The 22,083-nt window shown below is 35.5% G+C and overlaps 1 protein-coding gene across 2 annotated transcripts in view; it reads left to right on the forward strand.

Moving 5' to 3' along the window:
* Positions 1 to 3,252: 3,252 nt before the first annotated feature.
* Positions 3,253 to 22,083, forward strand: part of LOC120636637 — a 31,335-nt gene continuing 12,504 nt past the window's right edge. For both annotated transcript variants that reach the window (XM_039908197.1, XM_039908196.1), the window contains exon 1: positions 3,253 to 3,371. In XM_039908197.1, the coding sequence (XP_039764131.1) occupies positions 3,366 to 3,371 (6 nt within the window). In that variant the 5' untranslated portion in view covers positions 3,253 to 3,365. The remainder of the gene's footprint in view (positions 3,372 to 22,083) is intronic.

Here is a 22,083-nt window from a genome sequence, read left to right on the forward strand (position 1 = left end):
TAGAATGGAGTCCACTGATATACAAAAAAACCCAAGATGGACTAGTGAGTACTTAAAATTGTACTGAAATGAAAATCTATTTCGACTTCACTTTCGGGGCGCTGACTTGGAATCCCAGTACGCACCCCAAATTTTTCTAAGTTATGTGCGTTTTAAGAAATTAAAATATAACTTGCTTTAACGGTGAAGGAATTCGTCAGGAGGAAACCTGCATGCCTGAAAGCTCTCCATAATGTTCTGAAGTCCACCAATCCTCACTTGGCCAGCGTGGTGGAATGCGACCTAAGCCCTTCTCATTCTGAGAGGAGACCCGTGGTTTAGTGGGCCGCTAATGTGTTTATGATGATGATGACCATTCAAAAGAGAAAAAGAAAGAGAGAGTAATAGAGATAGATTTGACGAATTAAAAAGAACCAAGGTACCTTCGGTCAGATCCAAGAATTAGTTTTACGGAAATGATCATTGGGATCGTTATCCGAAATAAAGTTGATCATTTAATCTGCGCATGTGATAAAGTAACTACTTGTACCTAAAAAATACAGTTTTTTTTTTTACGAAAATAAGCTAGAAGAAGAATTTAATATAGTTTGAAGTTTCAAAACTTATATAGAAATGTTTCCGTTTTCTGAAATAGTTTTGCAAATAAAAACTCTAAAGTGAATCTGAGTTAAGGTAAACTTTTCCTTAATTTATTTGGGAACGGACTACGAATACGTTAGCTATGCATTAGAAGTAGGTATCTTCAGTTGTTGACGTCGATGGCCAATAACTGTAACAACTTCATCGCAACATCGCAAAAGAAAACCCCATCTCCGGAAAATGTAATAAATCTTGCCTAGCTGCTGCTTAAAACCCCAACCACACATTCTTATCCTCAACCAAATTACGTTTAGCATAATTAGTAGACCTCGTATTATAATAATATTAGGGCACAGTCTAGGGGGTTTTGGGCGGTCATCACGATTCCGTATGACGAGAAAGAACCTCGTGTAAGCTGAGACCGAGAAAAAACGTAAATATCTTGATCTAGCTAATGAGGATACTGCCATGTGGCACGTGGAGTCCACTGAAACCAACCAACCAAGTTATATCTGCGAATGGTTTAATCCCAGTTAGCCTAGCACCCCATCTAAGGCAACTGGGGTTCCGTGGCAGCTCACTGGCAGCCACGATGCAGATAGTTGTGTTGCTGGACTCGGCTAGGATAGTCCGCCGATTTCTTAGCCTGACGCCCTGACCGGCTGATGTCCAGTGCCAGGGTGTAATCCTCCGCCCGGAGCAAATATGTATTTATGTAATGTATGTGTAAGTGTATTAATCTCGTAAGTGTATTAATGTTGTTTTGGCTCACTGTATGTATTTATTTTGTACACCGGCGAGAGAGTAAATCTCGATAATAATAATAAATGCTTTTAATTCAGGCCAAATACCCGTATGACAAAAATGACATAAAACAAAAAATACAAAAAATACTGTGAAGATAAGCAAATATTATAAGGCCAAAAAAAAACTACGTGTTTCTATATTATAATCGTATGATTGTTTTTGTTGGTTTATTTAGTTCAACCAAGCCAAGCCGTTTCATAGTTGGGTTCTCGGAGCCAAATACATCTAAAAACCACAACTTTCATAGGCCCCTACATCGTTAATTATCCCGTAGGCCTAAGCTACGCGCCACGAGATAATTATCTCTAGATAAGAAGATACAATAAACAAAGTTTCATGTTATGTTTCCAGCTCTTAAAAAGAAGCACATAATATCAATAACTTTCATAATAGTAAAATAAATCGGTGGGATAAGAAAAACCCTGCGAATGACGCGCGTTTCAGCAGCGATGTCAATCAAAGTTCCGGTCATTCGACCTGGCGAAAAAATACTATATACTAAGGAACCTACTTGATTTAACGAAATAAATCCATGACAGAAAGTAAGTATTTCTAATGAAACGGGTAACGTTTAAATAATTGTGATTTTAGATAATTGATAGCCACTGCAAAATTCAGGATACCTTTGACTACAAAAACGTTTATTCGAAGAGTATTGACCATGCATCCTATAAATTATTCATTCACTTGTGACCTGCCCCTGCTTCGCTTGGGTATAATGTAGATACTAATGTGTGCCAAATTGGAGTCAATCATATAAATACCATTCCGTAGTAAATTAATGTAATGTACCTCAAAAGGTTTGTATAAAAATATATTTACTACGTCATCACATTGTATACGTTTTTTTGCTATACTTTTCTTTTTTATGAATGTACTTTTGTGGTGTGCAATAATTCATTAACTCATTATAAATCTTAGAAGTTCTTAGGATTTTCTCTATTATGATATTATATAAACCTTTCTATTGAATAATTAAAATAAATCTATTGCTGAAAACTGCATTAAAATCCGTTGCGAAGTTTAGAAGACCTAAGCGTACAAAAATCGATGATACTTAAGTTACAGGAAAAAAGAAGAGGAGAATAGACTGCTGGTGGTGCAAATTTTTAAAATACAACCTGCGTATGATTACTTACTAATACATAAAATAATAATATTAATAAATATAAAAATAAACGAAAATATATATTAATAACACAAAAATATTTAAATACTTTAACACACAATAGATATTAACGTGAAAGTAATTACAATATACGAGTACATATTAATAGTCGTTGACAATATAATGGGCCGAGGTTACTTTACTATTGATGAATTTCTGCTTGGATGCAAGCCTGTACGGGAGATATGGTGATACGCTCTACCGAAACAATAGGAAGATCTTCCTCCGAGCTGGTGTTCGTGCTCGGGGACCGAAGACCGACCATTCATCTTCAATAAATCTTTGTGGCGCCATCTAGTTTAGTAATTTGGATACCGCTACAAGCCTCACAAAAGATGAGTTACTGTTAAATTCTAAAATGATCTAGCCGGCTTCTCTTCGGTAGAATTTGCCTTCCGAACCGGTGGTACAGTCACTACAAACAGACATACTTGACGTTGCAAAGGTGCTTATATTACTATACCTACTTGAAATAACTGAATTTTGAATTCAGAATCTTATAAAAAAAAAGAAAGACTACTCCTATGCCCTATGGACTCTAGATTTTTTTTAACCTATTCTGTAGTAATTGTCGAGCATTACCTCTTGTAATCTCGATGACATCGCATCGGTCGGGTCGGTGTGGCAGCGACTTTAGAGGGTGGGGTATGCGATGCGTGCAGGAAGGACCGAGAGTCCCGGCTGCTGTACTGGGTAGACAGATCAATAGGGGACCGGGGAGCGTCCCAGAGCGGTGCGGCATTCGCGGTTCACCCAGTCCCGCGGCTGCACGCTTCTCGTCCGTTCCAGAGCTACACATCTGCCGACCATTATGGAGGTAAGATTTTAACTAAGTCTAACATATAGGGCGAACTTATATTTTAGTTTGGAGCTATGTTATGTTTGAGTTCGAAAAAAGCTGGTAGGGACATTCGGAATAAGCTTATTTTATTTTCTTTAGTTTTAAGCACACCTTTTTAATTTAAGGACTTTAGAATAGACGTGCACTGCTATTTCATATAACTTCACTTATATGTATACATATATATATATATATATATATATCTTATCTTTGTGTTAACCTTGTGTGACCAATGTTGGCTTTAAATGTTGGCTTTGCGCGTCCCTATTACTACTTATTTCGGATTTAATAAACAATATAGCTTTCTTTGATAACTAAATGTTCTTATATATTCACATACTAAATTAACGCAGGGTCATTTCGGTTGTACACAAACAAAAGATAATATTTTTCGAGTAAAGATCAATGTTGTTGATATGCTTTCTTTTAAGTTTTTTTTGGAAAGTCGAATACATATTTCATATTTTAATTTGATATAAAATGATTTTTATTTAATAATTTGTAGATATTATTTTTTGAGACACAAATGATATTTCAATTTATAAATCATAAAAGTGAAGCATCTCGGTAAATAAATAATTAGAATGTTGATGATTTATGTTTGATAGAGAAAATAGGAAATCTCTTCTTTGTGTGTAGGCGTACCGTATACATCCTACACGCATTGAGTAGGTAATAACTGGGCTATTACGTCACAAAATAATAAAGTTATATCTGTCTTATCAGCATCATATTAAAACACTCATTAACTTAGCTACCTTGTTCAGCGTGGGATTTTCATTAGGTTCCTAGCTACGTTTCAAATTATTTCATAACAGCTCTTTTATTATGAGACCTTAGTAGTTTAATAAAATGTCGATTCGTCGACTTCCCTACATGAAGCAGCGTTGTTTATGTAGGAATAGGCGGTCGGAGGTTCGATTCACCTCTGTTATCGAAATAAGGTTTATCGACACTTCGACACTCGAATAGTCGATGTCCCACTGTTTGATAAAGTCAAAGTCAAAAATATCTTTATTCAAGTAGGCCCATAGGCGGCTCTTTTGATGCGTACATGACATGAGAACTACACGGTAGTGAGATAAAGATAAAGATAAAGTAGATATTTACTTGCGAACTCGCAATCCTCATCATAAGTCCTTAATTTGAACAATAAAATAAACTAAAATACAATTTGTTGATATATAAAACACGCTTTATATCTTGGTTGCTCATTCAAGGGAAGCTAGTGCGGAATGGTGATCTTGAATTTCGAGAATGAAAATAAATAAATTATTTACCAGCTTCTGTAACAGAAAACATGGTTTTCATTTGGATTCCACATCCACAGAACAAATAAAAAAGAAAGAAAGAAACTTGTTATGTTCACATTTAATTGATCTGTTGATCTCTGAAGTTATGCTAGATAGAGGCACTTTTATATTTTGCTTTTGTGTGTAGAATATTTATCTAAGTTTTTTTAAATTTTATGATCAATATAAAAACTAAATGTTTTCGTATATACGATTGATCAAGTTATATTATAAATTCAAAAGTACATTTCACACCTTTCACGCTTAAACGACTAAACAGATTTTGATAAAATTAGGAAAATAGACAGATTACTTATTAGCCCGAAATAATAAACAGTTATAAGTGTGGTGACAGCATGTCAGAATACAGTAGTCACCACCCCTTGTCTTCGCGCGGGTTTAGTCCAACGGTGGACTGTTATAGACTGTTGATGATGAAAATGAACAGTTCTCTGGGGAATTCAAAGTTGTTATTCTTGATTCAAAACTAACTCAAAACGAACAGTTGCCGGAAAATACCATAAATAAACATCTATTTTTGTAATTTCCAAATAAGTGCCTTCCATAAATAGGTGCCCAGCTTAACTTCCACTTTAAAATGAGGGAGTATTGAAATCAATATCAAACTTTTTAATTTATTGTATATTTTTTACTTTCTTATATTACTAAGTTCTTGTGTCAATTGATATTCAGATAAATAAATAATCGTTCTATGTTGATGTAGATTTATATCCTATTTACAGAAATTAAATTAATGCGAAAAAAATCGTCCACATTTTCAGTCTCCAGGAAATATTTATCTTCTTACCCTAATCGCTTGGATGATTAGTCAGTGAACTCTTACTGTTAACATTTCTTTTGAAAGTATATCTTTATAACTTTTACCAGAAACTCATCATTTGTTCAGCAATAACAAATCATTGTACTTAGAAAATGCTGGAAAAAAATGTTCTGTTACATGCATATAATAAAGCTATAAAGATTATGTTTTTCATAATTCCATATGAAAACCTAGTCAAATATTATAATTAACTAGCGGACCGCCCGGTTTCGTGAGGGGCAAGTTTGATACTATTCTGTGTTAGATACATTTTATCTAACTCGTAAGCGTTAGCAATATGTTTACGATATCACATCTTTCTATTTATTTGCGTTTCTTTACTTTAATATGCTTATTTGATGCATATAAATAATTTAAATAATCTATTGCTGAAAACTCCGTTAAACTGTTGCATTTAAAGGATCTCGACACGTACAAGCAGCGGGTGCTACTAGTGCAGTAGGTACTCAGCGTAGCTATATCCCTAGCTAGGTAGGTACGACACGCCGGGAGCAGTGAGCCCGCGATGCAGTAATTCCTAAACTCAGCGTGTTGACAATCTTTAAATATATCCCTCTTGGGTGTGACCACACGTACCGCTGTAAATAACGGGACCTCCTGATTTCTTACGTGCGATAAACTGTATATACATCTTCAATACAATTTCAACCGATTAACGCCCACTGGTGGAAATAGGTCTTTGTAGTGATTTATTTCATTATACCTAATACTTGCGTTAAACTGTATACCTACATCATCAATATAATTTCAACCGATTAACACCAACTGGAAATAGGTCTTCTGTAGGCGGTTTCAAAATCCACGGTCCTGGGTGGCTTGTTTGCAGCGGCTCCCAGCAACTCGCTTGATGTCTACCCACCTCTTTGGGTAAACCGTTCAGTAAATAATCTCTTTGGTAGAGGCGCCTGGCCTAAACAGTGGATAGAGAAAGATGGCAAAAAAAGGAAAATCCATCGCCTTTGTACACTTTGTTAGGGTAGGCACTGTTTTTGAGTATGCTTTAGACAGACCTGTCGTTTCACAAGTGCTTATAAGTAAGCCTACTCGAAATAAATGTATTTTGGATTTTTCAATAACCTCTCTGGCACTGTTGTCTACATTTTGGGTTATAACTAAGGGTTCAATCCCCGGAAGTATCCACCTGGAAGTTTATAAATTATTGATTCTGGTCTGCTGTTAGACGCTTCGACCGTGTCGCCGAGCGATTTAGCGTTCCAACGATGGCGCGTTGAAACCGAAGCGGTGTGGGATAAACTGCTATAGGTAGGAACACCTAACAGGGGCCCTCTTGCATCTTCTTCTTCTTCTTCTTCTTCTTTGAGTCGTAACCTGGTGGCAGTGGCGTGCATAGAGGGTATGCACAGGGTATGCAGATGATATAAAATGAAGAAAATCTCCACTAAGAGGAATAAAAACTTAAGGATTAGCATTATAGCCCTTGAGTATTTATAACTGGTACTGGAGATTTCCTTAATAGTGTATAATCTCCATACCCTGTGCATACCCTCTATGCACGCCACCGCCTGGTGGTGCAAAGGGCCGAACTTTTTTCCATCCAGACCTATCCCGAGCTATCACCTTAGGCAGCATTAAACCTTACCACCTTTGATATAGCAGTAATGGGTATAACTTGCAGTATAAAAATAAAACACTATCATTTAATAAACAACGTATTTCCATATGTTAGCAGAGTAAACATGCAGTTTAATCCAAATAGTCAAGCAAGATGCGCTGGCGCAAGTCACTGGAAGCGCTATTTCCATTTCGAATTGCAAATTTTATTTGATCACATAGATATCTGGCTCATCCTTAGTTATTTCCAATGAGAGTTTTCCAAAATGAGGTTAAAATAAAATCTAGTATTGAAAAATCTGTGAAGTTCTTCACAGCTTAAACGAGATATCATAAGGTACTCTAAGGAGTTGACCATATACCTAACTGATATACTAAACAAAGATTAACATTGTTACGTGCATTACAATTTTTAATAAATTGCCTACTAACATAAAAGTATTTTCAATGATACAATTTATTCCTGAATTAAAAAAATTAAAAAGGTTTATTTATAAGAACTTTTATACTGTTAATGATTTTTACAGCAAAATTACCATTGAATTAATACCTATGTTAATACTGATTTTACTATACAATTCATTCGATTATTTTTTTCCTGTATATTTGTTTTCTTTGCATGATTAGATTAGCTTAGACTTTGAAAGTATGGCAATACACATTTACCAAATTTCCTATTATTTACAGCTTTACAACTTGTATTTTGATATTCTATTATATTCTTCTAAAGAAAATTTTCTCGTCAGAAATAAAACACTATATTCCCACTAATCCAAACTTGCAGTAAGTTTTTCTCAGACATTTATTAAAATGAAAAACACAATGTTTTATCTCGGTTATGTTTAATTTCATCGAAGCAACTTTATTTAGCAAAAAAAAAATGGGAATGGAAAATTGCAACGCGTAGCATTCAGGTCACGTTTTAGTTTGAAACGGTTTTTAATTAAATTCGAAATATTTAGTTGCTGATAAAAGTTCTGACAAAGCCCAGTCGCCTTTGTCAGAACTATTGTCCAAAAACAGTGATAAAAATGGATAAAATCCTAACCTCCCTTCGGCAATGCTGCAGTCGCATAAAAAGTTAAAACTCGTCAACAGTCCGCTGGCAGGAATGACGCCCTGCTATATCGGTTCCCAGTAAACGTTTCCTATGCAATTTCTCCCCGTCTCTTTCCCTCCCGCTGGAGAGCGCCGTCCACGCCATATGTACACATATTTACGAGCTTTTTTTGTCGCATCTCCGGGCTCTTTTTTGTTTGAACGCCGTGGATATACAAAAAACAAGACCTACAGTACGGGGCAAGGACACAGTCATGATTTGAACCAAGAAAAGTAAATAGAAAGTTATAAGGTATTACTTATCTAAAAGCTTTACTAATTGGAAATATGAACCAACGATATAATAAGCTACAAGCACCTATTTCATTTACTTATTTTAGCAACAGCATTTCTGTCTGTATTCTATAAAATTTAAATACTAACCAGGCAAAGAAATTCATTTTGAGACCTTTGTTTCAAGATACTAGAACTACTTATAAGTTATTACTCACAAGCTTGTTTTAAACGTGTATTACAATAAATGTGTTTATTTTAAATATTCATGTTTCCCTCCGTCTCTTTTTCGCATCGTTCTTTTATATGCCACGCGTGGGTATTCCAAATTAGACGTGGTAATATTCCTTCCGATAAGTAGGGTAGGGGAAGTTCCCATTGTGTCCTACTCTAGCATAGTGTCGTACATCGCTCTCACTGCTCTTACAAGAGCCTTCAAGTCCTCCAGAATTAGTGCATGCGCATTGCCCTCGGCAGCAAGTAGTTCGTGCGTAACGTAGATACTATACGATACCCCTCTAAAAACAGTTATACGTTCAGTATTACTAGTTTGAGAGAAACGCCCAACCCACTAGTGGCTGAAAAGTCTTACATCTTTTTTTTATTCCGACTACAATATATCTATTCTCAAGGGATGCCACAAGCTTGTCTTTTACGACCCGGACGATCAAATAACTACGATTGTTTAATTTTATTGGATAAGGAAACTTGCACCTAAAACAGAAGATAGAAGAACAAATAAAGCAGCACAGTATCGCCAATTACATGTTTTCACAAATATAAATGATTATAACATAATAGCTAATTTATATCTACCTAAAACATTTAAAAAATACCTGGGGTTGATGTCACCAACTGCAATATAACAATTTTAACACGTACTGAACAATGGTCATTGCACTATTTAAAGATGAGCCGAACTCTTTGTTATTGTTTTGGACTTTCGCTACATTAACCTTTGTATCTTGTTCAATTACTGTATCAATGTTTGCTGTTTATCAATAATACGGTTCCATAGGCGAGTATAAAGGCCGTTTCACATGCGACGAGTGCTCGTGTTCGCTCTTGTTTTCACCCGCGGAGCAAGCTTGACTCGCGGCTCTTTGTTCTCCGGAAATGGGTCAGGGGTGCAGTTATCTTGTAACCTACGTTCATCCTTTTGCGAAGATGAAATAGGACTCATATGAAACACAGTCGCTTTCTGCGTATGTCTGTTTTACGTTCACTCCTACGCTCCTACGGATTTTATGCGGTTTAGATTTAAAGACTTTTATTCTCATAAAAAACAGTTCCATTTAATGAGAAATTAAAATTAACATAAATAATTGCTAATATATTATATAGTTAGTGTGATACAAAACTAGTATTTTAAACAAATAACATATTTTAGTTGGTAAATAAAAAGGTGGCGCGTTTAGAAGAAAATCAAACGATGCTTTTCTGCCATTGGCCTTCACCATCGTTTAAAGAATTTTAGGTATTACCTACAAAAAACGGATGCCTAATTAAGCTATTATGTAAGTAGAAAACCTTCATATAAATATAAATGGCAGTAATTTTCTCTTTTTTTCTCACTGCTATTATTTAATGAGTTTGAAACTCCAAATGTTTAAGGAATTATAATGTATTGAATTATAAAGGAGAATGACCAGCAAAGTATGATTCTGGGGCCACGTCCAACTATTTTGTATCTCGAAAAATGTTATCATAAAATAAAGCTTGTTTATTCTTTTTTAATTCACTAAATATTTTTTTTATTTGAAACCCAGACATCAACCATTTTTAAGAAGGCTCCAAAACACAACACTGTATTTTGTATTTTAGCTTATTCCAAACAAGAAGTCATGCCAAGTGCAGGGCTGCGAGTTACTCGCGAGATGCATGCGGTTCGTATTTCTTGTACTATTACAAATATTTTGTATACAAAAAAACCAAATTCCAAATACATTTATTTGAAGAAGACTTACTCTAAAAGCATTTTTTGAAAAGTCTGTCTGTAGTGCCACCAGCAGTTCGGGTATGACAATATCATAACACATCACCAAGTGATTTCTTTCATTTAAACATTCGCAAATGGTCGCGTACTTAAGATCTACTTTGCAACTGGGTAAGGAGTGGTGTATTTTCTATTAATTTAACTCAAAGTCAAATGTTAATAATTGATTTCCTGTCTCAAAAGTGACTTACACTGAGAACAGAATCCGCGCTTTTGTACATTTATTGTTCTGGCAACTTTGAGAAGTGGTTGTTGAGGGACTCAGAGATTGCATTCATAAAGTTTTATGGTTTTGGCAACAAACTTTTGATTTTTACTCTAGCGTTTGACGAACTCCCTGACGCAGTGGTAAAATTTGTAGTCGAGAAAGAGTAAAGACGTAACGTGAGAGGACCCGGGTTCTCTGGTCGGGTCTGGTCTGACAGGAGGCTTCGGCCTTAGCTAGTTACCACTGTATCAACAAAGACGTGCTACCAAGTGATTTAGCGGTTTAAAGCCGCGTAGACACTGAGTAGGGGTATGGAATTCAAATAACTGCCTTACCCCTAACAGGTTAGCCTGGTACTATCTTAGACTGCACCATTTCATATCACCAGGTGAGTTTGCAGTCAAGGACTACCTTGTAGTGGAATAAAATAAGATGTGAGGTTATACAGTGACAAACTTAACTGTTCAGGAAGACTCTTGCATTTCATACATTAAATTTAGTACCCTTCTCCCTTCTATTAGTGCTCAATCCAGGTCTTGGATTATCCCGGAAAATTTCACTGGATTTGAGGTATTAACTTTGCCATGCATGTATTCCATATTTAAATTGGCAGTTTTTGTTAAATGTATTACACTTATTGGAAAAAGCTATCGACAAACTCTCTAGAAATGTTAGAAATTCGGAAAGATTGATCTTTTATAACGCATCAATAACCGGTACCTATTTTAAAAGCTGTTATGCAATGTGCATTAAGATTTTCAACCTGGTACGACAAAATAAACAGTTCTTGCCTCTGAGAAGATTCAAACCAGCTTTAAAGAAGGCTCTTACAAAATTCATGTCATTCAGTCAAGGAATTTTTAGTGCACAAAAATATTTGACTAGATATCTATACCTAATTACTTTACTGGCATTATACTAAATATTATGCTTATTAATTTACCTCAATATTTGGACCTCAATGTGAACGACTATGCGTGAAACATAAAATGATAACATCAGTATATGAGTGTTTAGTTTTATAAATTGAAAATGCATATAAATTTTTTTCGGAACCGACAGGATTTGAACCTGCGACTCTCTGGCAATCGCGGCCTGAGCGCTTTATCAAATTAAGCTACGGCTCTCCAACCATCGATACCGAAATTAGTATATGCCTTTCACATCAGTCTTATAGCGACTAGATGACGCTAATCTAGTAGGAAACGTTGCAGTTACGATCTACTTTTCCAAAGGTCCATATTACAATGAGACTCATTTGAAACAAGAGATGACACATTGCTTTTTTATAATTTTTAAAGTTAGGTTAGGTTTAAGTGTTTAGTACCTACCATATTTTATGTTGTAATACATCCAAATAAGAATTCGATTTGAAGTCGCTGGCATCATGTATATAGAGTACTTTTAGCCCGACAAATCTTAGAGGATTTTTTAAAAACCTTAATCCACACAGGCAAAGTCGCCGGCACTCGCTAGTAATATAAAACATCAATATTAAGTAGTATTAAACTTGAGTAGGTATTCCAAACTTGTTATTTAACTAAAAGCATAATATAGTCGGTATGGTAAAAGCTTCAGTGAAAAGGTAAGTACGGACGCTTTTAGCGGGAGAGCCGTAAATCGAAGAGGCGAGGTTCAAAGCAAAAGAGACTTAGCTCAAAATAGGTTTCCACCTTTCCTGTTCTATCTATTCCATTACACGTTTAAACATGAATAAGCTTAATTCTACATATTTACCGATAGTGCTCAGACACACCAAGTGTTTAAATAGGTACATTTTTTATGTGTTGCTCTGTTCTTCACAGCTTTGTTCTTTTTCTACAGGTAAAATAACACGTCATCATTTATTAAAAGCATCACCAGCGTGGTTACTTTAAGCCACAAGCTATCTACAAAATGAAAATAAGTTCGACGTTTTTAATTAAACGTTACATACTTCATCATCGCTTCAACCGATTGAAGTCCAATGCTGTACATGGGTTTTTTGTAGGGAGATCCAAAATCAAAGATCCTGGGCCGCTCGTTTCCAGCGGCTCCCAGCGACTCGTTTGATGTCATCTGTCCACCTCGTTGGGGGCAGACCAACGCTGCGTTTTATACTTACCTACTGATAAAATATTTTAAAATTCCCAATGTAGTAGTAGTGTATATATATATATTCCTGCTTTATTTGAATGATCTTTTCCATATGTTTTGGTACGGTACCACAATTTTCTCTTGCCTCAAGCAATCTATCTATTCGCTAGGCTCTCTCTTCTCTTATACTTAGCATTATTTTCTTACATTCTTCATCTCTTTTATTTTTTTATTTATTCTCTCTCTTCTAAATCAGGAGCGACACAGTGTTTTCTGCATCGTCAACGTCGATATATTTATCACAGCTATTTTTATAGGGTTCCGCGATCAAGAAGGAACCTTTATAGTTTCGCCACGTCCGTCAGTTTATCGTCCGCCGCATATACCTCCTAGTACAGTTAAATCCTTATTTTTTTAAGTACGAATATCTCACCTAAATTTTTTTTCTCTTAGAGCGGTGTTAGATGTATCTTTCAAAAATATTGCAGGTGTGTTAAAGCCATTTTTCTAATTTAGTTTAATTTTTATTTTTGGATAGCCATTATAGTTTTAATCATTTTTTAAGTTTAGATTTTCTTTTTGATAATTTTCCAATAAATCTTATAATTTAACTGATTACTGGAAAGCTTCATGCCCGCTTGAAATGATGCCAAAAATGCTGGCTGCATTTCCTGGTTGAACAGCCAGGCTGATTCTTTGCGCAAAAAATGAGACATCTCTTCTGGCACCAGATGAGGCAATCAACCGCGGTATTAATCTATTTTAACGATATAAAAATTAAAGCACACTGGAACAACTTAGTGCACTTAGACGTATATTTGACCAACTTATAAAATACACTTTAAATATTTTGTACTTATTTCCAATGTACCAATTGTTAACAATGGTTACGTTTAAATTGATTGAAAAATGTATCTTTGCGGAACCACATTACGGAATTACACTGAGCGAGTCCCGACACGCATTTGACCGGTTTTTATGTATTGTACTTCCACACAGACACTTTATATAGTGTGAAGCATTGAGTCACCTGAAACTTTATGTCTCCTAGTTACCTAATTACGAAACCTTTTATGTCACCGTCGATCCACTTGTAAGTGTCCCTCGGGCCCTTTGTACACTGATGCTAGTTGCCACCCTACTCTGAAAACCTTATCGCCATACGATTTAGCGTACCTTAGCGTTACCTACACCTCCAGAGTCCACGGCATATTTAAAATTTTTACTTTGTTAAAACTTTGTATACTAATTGTAATGTATCATCTTTTACTCTATCAGTGTTTTCCCCCCAAATCATTCTTTAAGATAATCCTAATAATTATATGTTTGTTCGTAGTTGTATTGTTAAGTCAAATTTCTTGGTTAATGCTCACGTTACATAAAAAAAATGTGTTGTTAAATGATAGTGAGATGATGGCGATAACTAACTACATTCGTTACCTTAAAGCTACGAGGGTTCCAAACACTTCCTGGTTCTATTTGTTATCACCATCTCGCATTGTCAAGTATGCCGTGTAACTGAAAACTATAACAAATCTAGGCTACTAAACACGATTTCAATAGCCCCTAAATCGACAAATGTATGTGCAGTATCACGGTACCAACGTTAAATAAAAATTTAAATGTAAGGAAGATCACATGAGTTTTTTTGTTGTGTTCTACTTTTTAAGTATAAGGTTTGTAATGAATGAAATATTAGGAAGTTTTCCGAAAAATTCTTAAAATGAAAACAGAATACGGACAGTTTGACATATCTGCATGCAGCAATCAACCTTTCGTGGTAGGAGGAACATTTCGGTCTCTATATACGAACTATTCTCGTCTTTTACCGAGTATCTGTGCAGTATGTTATAATTTATCTTTAGACCGCAACTTCGAACACGTTAGTTTCAGTCTTTTTAAACCGTTTGCTTCGCCACTGTCCATAGTGATCTCCATAGGTAACGAAGGGTGACTATTGATCTATAAGTACATATACCGCGGCGATTTTTTCGAGAATAAATTCTGAAATATTGCTTTTTTGCAAGGACCAAGCGCAAGTAGGCATGTGCTCAATTTCAACTAGTTGAGCCGAACATAAGTTACGAGCAAACCGACACTAACGCATTTATCATATTAGTGTCGATGCTAATTTGTCTATCAGTCAGTTAGTGGCCTCTTACGTAAGGCCTATCTAACTGATCTTGAGCATACCTGTTAGGGTTTTTTTTGTCTGTATTTCGCTTTTTTCAGACGTGCATGGACATAATGCAAGAGAAATCTATTAAGTTTGAAACATAATTTATATATACTATATTAATAAATATAATATAAGGAATATTACTTTATTTATAAAAATATTAATATTAATATAAATTATGTGCACGCTACTTTTAAATAAAACTTTATTTTATACTGAGTTTGGTATGAAAACCGCCATCGATTATCAGAAAACACCTTTGAACCACACGCCAAACATTATATTCTGAAAAAAGTCCCGCTCTAATCCTGAGGAACGAGGAGTGAGGGTTCCCAGACTCCAGGCTGCTTCTAAGCGAGATGGTAGGTTTAAGGTTTGACGGCCGATTGGCGCAGTGGGCAGCGACCCTGCTTTCCAATACCAAGGCCGTGGGTTTATTCCCACAACTGGACAATATTTGTGTGATGAACAAGAATGTTTCCAGGGTCTGGGTGTTTACATTTATTTCTGTGGGTATATTATTCATCGTTTATCTAAGTACCCATAACACAAGCTACGGTTACTTAGACTAGATCGCGATGTGTGTATTGTCGTACTATATTTATTGTTTATTTAAAGTACGTGCTATTTACATCGCTTCATGTTTGTGGGCAGAACAACGCCAGCCACCAAACTCAAGTTTAATACTGAGAATATATAATATTCTTATAAATTGTACAAAACAATCATTAGCTCTTGTCATATAATTGAACAGACCAAACATAAAAAACTGACCTAAGTTTACTTCTAGCTAAAAATATATTAAGAAAGAAAAAAGATTGCTTTACGGGTGTGTTGATCTCTGAAGGCGCCGCACTAAAATAGCCCGGGGTCACTCCGGTGGCAGCGAGATAACAGCCCAGCTGTTTGTGCACTAGGTACCATACATATGATAGAATGAGTCAACAGTAGCGAATCCAGGGGGGGCGCTAAGGGGCTCAAGCACTCTCCTCCCCAAAATCATCTGGGTCTACGCTTTACAAGTTAAGAATTAAAAAATATTGCCTTTGCGGTCCTAGTAGTAAATGTTAAGCTAAATAAACTAAAATAAGGAGGAATATTTATTTCCGCAATGAATAAATACATAAAATTTCACCTGCACTTGACTTTTTGAGCATTACATTCAATACAAATCGTATCTAAAGATTTTAAACTAAGATTTTCGTGGTTAATCAACATTTCTTAAGTACAGATAAACGGGTACATACCACGATAAAGTTTTGAATTTGTCGATATTTCGACCCAGTTGCATGGATCGTGGTCACGACGGAACTCCGATCCGTGCAACTGGGTCGAAATATCGACAAATTCAAAATATTACCGTGGTATGTACCCGTTTATCTGTGCTTAACAAATCGTATCATTCTACGACAAACTGAAGTTAATTGGCTCGACTGCCAAGTTTAGCATTGAGGTTTACTTAGTAGCCCTAATCCGAAGAAGTTATTAAAGAGTTTACAAATACGCGAATAAAATAGCGAATTGTTTGCTTTTTATGTTTAAGTGTTAACATGATAATGGCTGCGTTTAGCCCCTCCCAAACCATAATCCTGGATCCGCCTCTGCATGAGTGTTATAACTAACAAGCAATTGACATGCTGTTTACTTTAAAGGAAATGATATTGTACAAATCAGGACGAAGTTCACTGCTTCCCGGAAGTTACGGGTTATGAGCATTGCAACTTATAACAGTAGTTCGTTTTGAATTAAGATCTCGTATTGCAAGGAAACTTTTACCTTGTAGCGATACGTCATGCGTAGAGTAGTTGTAATGGGCTGGGCACATAGCCCGGATAACCGATGGATGTTAGGGCCCAAGGTGCTGGAGTACCGACCTCGCAATCAACGTTGGTAAAACCCCGACGTGGTGATCCAAACAGTCTCTGGGATCCGATGGACCCAAGCGTCACAATCAGTCGTATTTGGAACTTCCTACAAACCTTGTCCAGCAGTGGACATAGGTTGGTAAGATAATGAATTGATTGACTATGATAATAAATGTCTCACAGTTGGTCTACTCTGGTAGGAGGGAAAGATATATAGTTCAGACCCACCACGCTGAGCTAAAGCTGGTTATAAGTTATAGAACCAACTCAGGCGCAAATTCTAATCAGACTTGACACTTCGTCTTTTCTTCATTAGGTTATGAACATTACAGGCCGCTAATCGAGTACAGACATAACATACCTACATATCCTATTTTGGAAACATTACTTTTTTCCAGCTGACCGCATGACTGCATTCATCAATATTTAATGTAATTTATTTGGCATAACATAACAGTTATTGCCTACTTATCTGCTATTGAATAATACTTACAATGTTTCTTTCGAAGCTAGTTATTGTGTCCTATATTTTTTTTGTAACTCGGCATAATAAGTACAAATATTTTTATTTTAAACATGTATGCACAGAATAAAGAACAAACAGAATCCTCATTAAGCCATTATAGTAGTCCATTGTGTCCAAAAACAGAGGAAACGCCCCGTCTCTCTTTACACCCGCGTAATGTTGCTAGCTCACTAAGTAATTCTAATTTTTCCATTTTTAACCGACTTCAAAAAGGAGGAGGTTTTCAATTCGTCGGAATCTTTTTTGTTTACGTATGTTACCCGATTACTCCTGAACCGATTTGAAAAATTCTTTTTTGTTTTAAGGGACATACTTTCCAGGTGGTCCCATTTAATTTTTATCGAAATCGGTCGAGCTGTTCTTAAAAAATCAACAATAATGTAACCCAAACAAGCAAATTTTTGTGCTTTTCCTGGGCGTATGTTGAAGTCGGTTTTTTTAATTATAATTAATTTATTTATTATATGGTAAACGTTTTGAACATTAAAGGTGAAATAACTACTTATAACTGCTAAATGGTATGAAGTGACTAACCGTTTATTCGAGATACTATTAGTGGAGTGGTTTTTGATGCTTCGATATTAGTCGTGTACACGGTTTCTGTGTGTTCTTAATTCTGTGACTAAACGTACATTATTTGGATATTATTTAAATAATATCGGTGTGTTGTAAACGCACAGGAGTAAATCAAATTTTGTATATTACCGTGGGAGAAATATGTTTCCTGTCCATGAAGTATTCAGAAATTATAAACACTGAATTGCCGAGAGAGTTCGACAAAAACAAACACTCCCGCAAGTTGAACAGGATCTTACTAACATCGTTTAATGTAGTACCTACTACATATTTTTATCTGTCAATTTATTTGAAATATCTGGCTATAATTCTGAAACAGACGATAATAATCTTTACTAATATTATAAAGAGGACGTTTGTGAGTTTGTGACGTTATAAGGGGTAATCTAAGGATCTACTTAACCGATTTTCAAAATTATTGCACCAATAGAAAGCTACGTTAGTGTGGAGTGCATGGCTATATTAAACTAAACACTCAAAAGAACTTCGCCTAGTATTATATAAAAGATATCGTTGCTAGGGGTTAGTAGAAGGGCTGTCCAGAATCCACCCAAATAGGTTATGACTTCGCCTCACAAGCTATTTACGTTTTAAATAATAATAATAATTAGCTATACTCTGAAGTATTATTTTAAGTTTAACTGTAGGTTTGTAACCGACTCCTTTGGACCCTCTTTAAACTTACAAACATTTGGTTACATAATTACAGCCCTGAATTATTTGTGTAAAACAATCTGAATTTGTATGTATTTATTGGTATGTGTTTGCACGGTCAGATTTTTACGCTTTTAGTAGGCTGAAAAGAGATCGCTTTGTTGCGATCAGGCTGCCAAATTGTTAGCCCTGTGCACTGTGTTGTGATTGTTTCCCGTACTTTTTGTGGTACTGTACAACAAAAGTGTATTCTTTCATTCATTCAATGTGTTTTTTTTAATATTTATTTCCCATAGTAAACCATCCTTACATACATATTATTTTCTGTACAAAAAGTTTTGATGTATCACATCTGCCAGGCTACTCAGACGGTTAATTGCTTTTTATTGCATTATTGTTTGTTTTCTTTATTGGACGCGCCGACCAGCCCACTGAAACGAAACCAAAATAAGAGTTAAAACATCTTGATAAACATTTCTTCGTCCATCTCTGCTTTAGAGCAACTATTAGGTACTAAGTAATTCAGAAAGAGTGTAAGAGTCAGAAGTAAACCTTTGAATTCAAATTCATAATTCATTTATTTCAAGTAGGCCTAATATATAAATAAATAAATAAATATACTACGACAATACACACATCGTCATCTAGCCCCAAAGTAAGCTTAGCTTGTGTTATGGGTACTAAGACGACTGATAAATATTTTTATGAATAATATACATAAATACTTAGAATATATGTTTAAACACCAAGACACTGAAAAATATTCACGCTCATCACACAAACATTTTCCAGTTGTGGGAATCGAACCCACGGCCTTGGACTCAGAAAGCAGGGTCGCTACAAACTGCGCCAATCGGCCGTCAAATTGGATGTTCGTGGCACAGTCTACAACAACCCAAATTAGTTATCTTATCTGGCCAGAAGATTTTTAAAATACGTCGTAGGCAGCGATTTACAAATACCTGGATAACGCGTGTGTAATGCACTGTGTTCTTCCACGTCTCGCATCCATAAAGCAGTGAGCCTAATATAAGTACTGTTTAAAAGTCAAGTCTGTCTGTTTGTTGTCTACCTGTCTGTTCGGAAAATTCTTCCGAGTAGAAGCCGGGTAGAAACTCATCAGTTGCTGTTTTTCAACGTCATCAATTTTACAATAATTAGTATGTCCTGCAAGAGACGGAAGCAGAGCGGTTTGCATCCAAGTATGGTTTGCTCAAAAACTATTAGCGTTTCGGTTTCACAGATAAGTCTCAGAGACAGTTCATTTCCATTGAGCATACGACGATCCAAATCACTGGCGATATTTAAAAGAGCAGTTAAGGCCCATTATATTGTTAACGACTTTTAATAGTATGTATATATGTACTTACTCATTTATTGTATGTTAAAAGTATTTAATTATGTAAGTGTTGTTATTATATATATTAGTTTATTTTTATATTTATTTATTTATTATATTATTTACTTTTTATCTATTTGTGCACACTAGTTTATGTATTAGCATGTAGTTATTTGCATGTATGTATTTTAATATTTGTACCACCAGCAGTCTATTCTCCTCTTTTTTTTCCTAATTCTAAGGTTGCCTGGCAGAGATCGCTATTAAGCGATAAGGCCGCCTTTTGTATTACTACTTCTTTCGATGTTTCTGTTTTTGTTATATTTTAAATGTTGTGGTATACAAATAAAGAGTTTAAATAAATAAATAAAAACAGGTATTAATGTACCTAGCCTCTGAAGTATTATTTCGATTTTCATTTACACGTCGCAGTATACTATGTAGGGAACACTGGTCGGCTCACTAAAATTTGTCCAGGATTCAATTCTTAGTTAACAATGTCTAGTCCATTTAAATGACTTTTTTGCCATCAGAAGGAAGAGAATAACATCTTTGATGAAAAGAGCGTGGAAAAGGAGCAATAACAAACTGAAGGCCTTAATGTATTAGATAGATACGACTCTACAATCTACAAGTACTATATAAAATTACATGCAGGGTTGCCTGGAGCTAGGAACTCCAATTTGTAACCTTAACCACTGAACATTTAGCAAATACTCATCTCAATAGTTCTGACTTCTGACTTCTCTTTTTTAAGATGTAAGTGTGGATACATAAGCATACTTGAGACATATGCCATTTTGTTTTAAAATGGACCAGGTTAATATAAGCGGTAGCCCAGTTGTTAGGACATCGGCTTCACTTTTGGGGGGCCTAGTTGAACTCCCAGCACGCACCGCTAAGTTCTGTTTGTTTAAGCAATTAAAAACATTGTGAGGAAACCTGCATACCTGAGAGTTCCCCATAATGATCTCAAAGGCATGTGAATCCCACTAATCCGCACTGGGCCAGCGTGGTGGACAACTATACGGCCTATTCTCATTGTGGGATGAGACCAGTGCCCTGTAGTGGGCTTGGAATGGGTTGATATGATGATGATGACGATGAAATAATGAAAAAAAACACTACTTTTGTGGTTTTCAACTTAAGTAAAGAAAAAAAAAATTAAAAGCACCACCGACTAAAGAGTAAATTATTCTGCTAGTCAAGCCCTTCCATTTGCACCCATATTTAGGAAGTTCTTCATCTTTTGAAGAAGTTTTAAGACGGTGGCCATCTTGGATGTCAAATTTGGCAGTATGTAAATACACATTTTTTGGCACAACTCCCTCAATGCAATAATTACATAAAAATACGTAACTCTATTTTAAAATACTATGCACTATGACAATCTTCAAATTCAAGATGGCTGCCTCCACAAAACGACGAAATACATTTTTTTTTGGTGACAACTGTATTCTGATATGCCGACACCACACGACAACTGTTTCTTAAACGTAACTTTTTGACGCACGTTAGAACTCACGTGTGGTGAAACAACATTTCCTTGATTTCCGTTCGCATTTAACGACCTCAATTAAAACATTGTTTACGCAACAGGACCGAGTTCTTTAACTATGCTTAACTTTGACGTTTTTTAATGTGAAGAGGTAGAAATCATTTCTTAATTTTCAATTGTATTACTTTCGAAATATCTTTATACGGTATCTTCAAACGGTTAGGGTAGGTGTTTCCAAGGCCACGTGCCTGTGAAAAGTCTTTACGCCACTTGTATTTATGAAACTTTTTAGCTTTTTAATGTTAAAATTTCGAAATATTTAAAAGTTTTCGATTGCATTGCTTTCGAAATAACTTTATACGGTATCTTCGACCGTTTAGGTTAGATGTTTGCAAGGCCACGTGCCTGTGAAAAGTTCTTTACGCAACTTGTATTTATGAAACTTTTAGCTTTTTATTGTAAAATTTCGAAATATTTAAATTTTTTCAATTGTATTACTTTTGAAATAACTTTATACGGTATGGTTTTGTTTGTAGTTAGGTAGAATATATATAAGCGTTTCCAAGGGCACGTGAAAAATTGTAAACGCAACTGGGCCATTGTGTTTGTAGGCAGGTAGAACGTATCCCAGTTCCTCATAACTTGCATCATATTGAACAAAACACAGTAAAAAATAAACCGTCGGAAAAGTTGTAACGTGACGTTAGTGAAAAATATTTAATGAGCACTTTTTC

This window comes from Pararge aegeria, chromosome Z (assembly GCF_905163445.1).
Source record: "Pararge aegeria chromosome Z, ilParAegt1.1, whole genome shotgun sequence".
In the NCBI taxonomy this organism is placed as follows: domain Eukaryota; kingdom Metazoa; phylum Arthropoda; class Insecta; order Lepidoptera; family Nymphalidae; genus Pararge; species Pararge aegeria.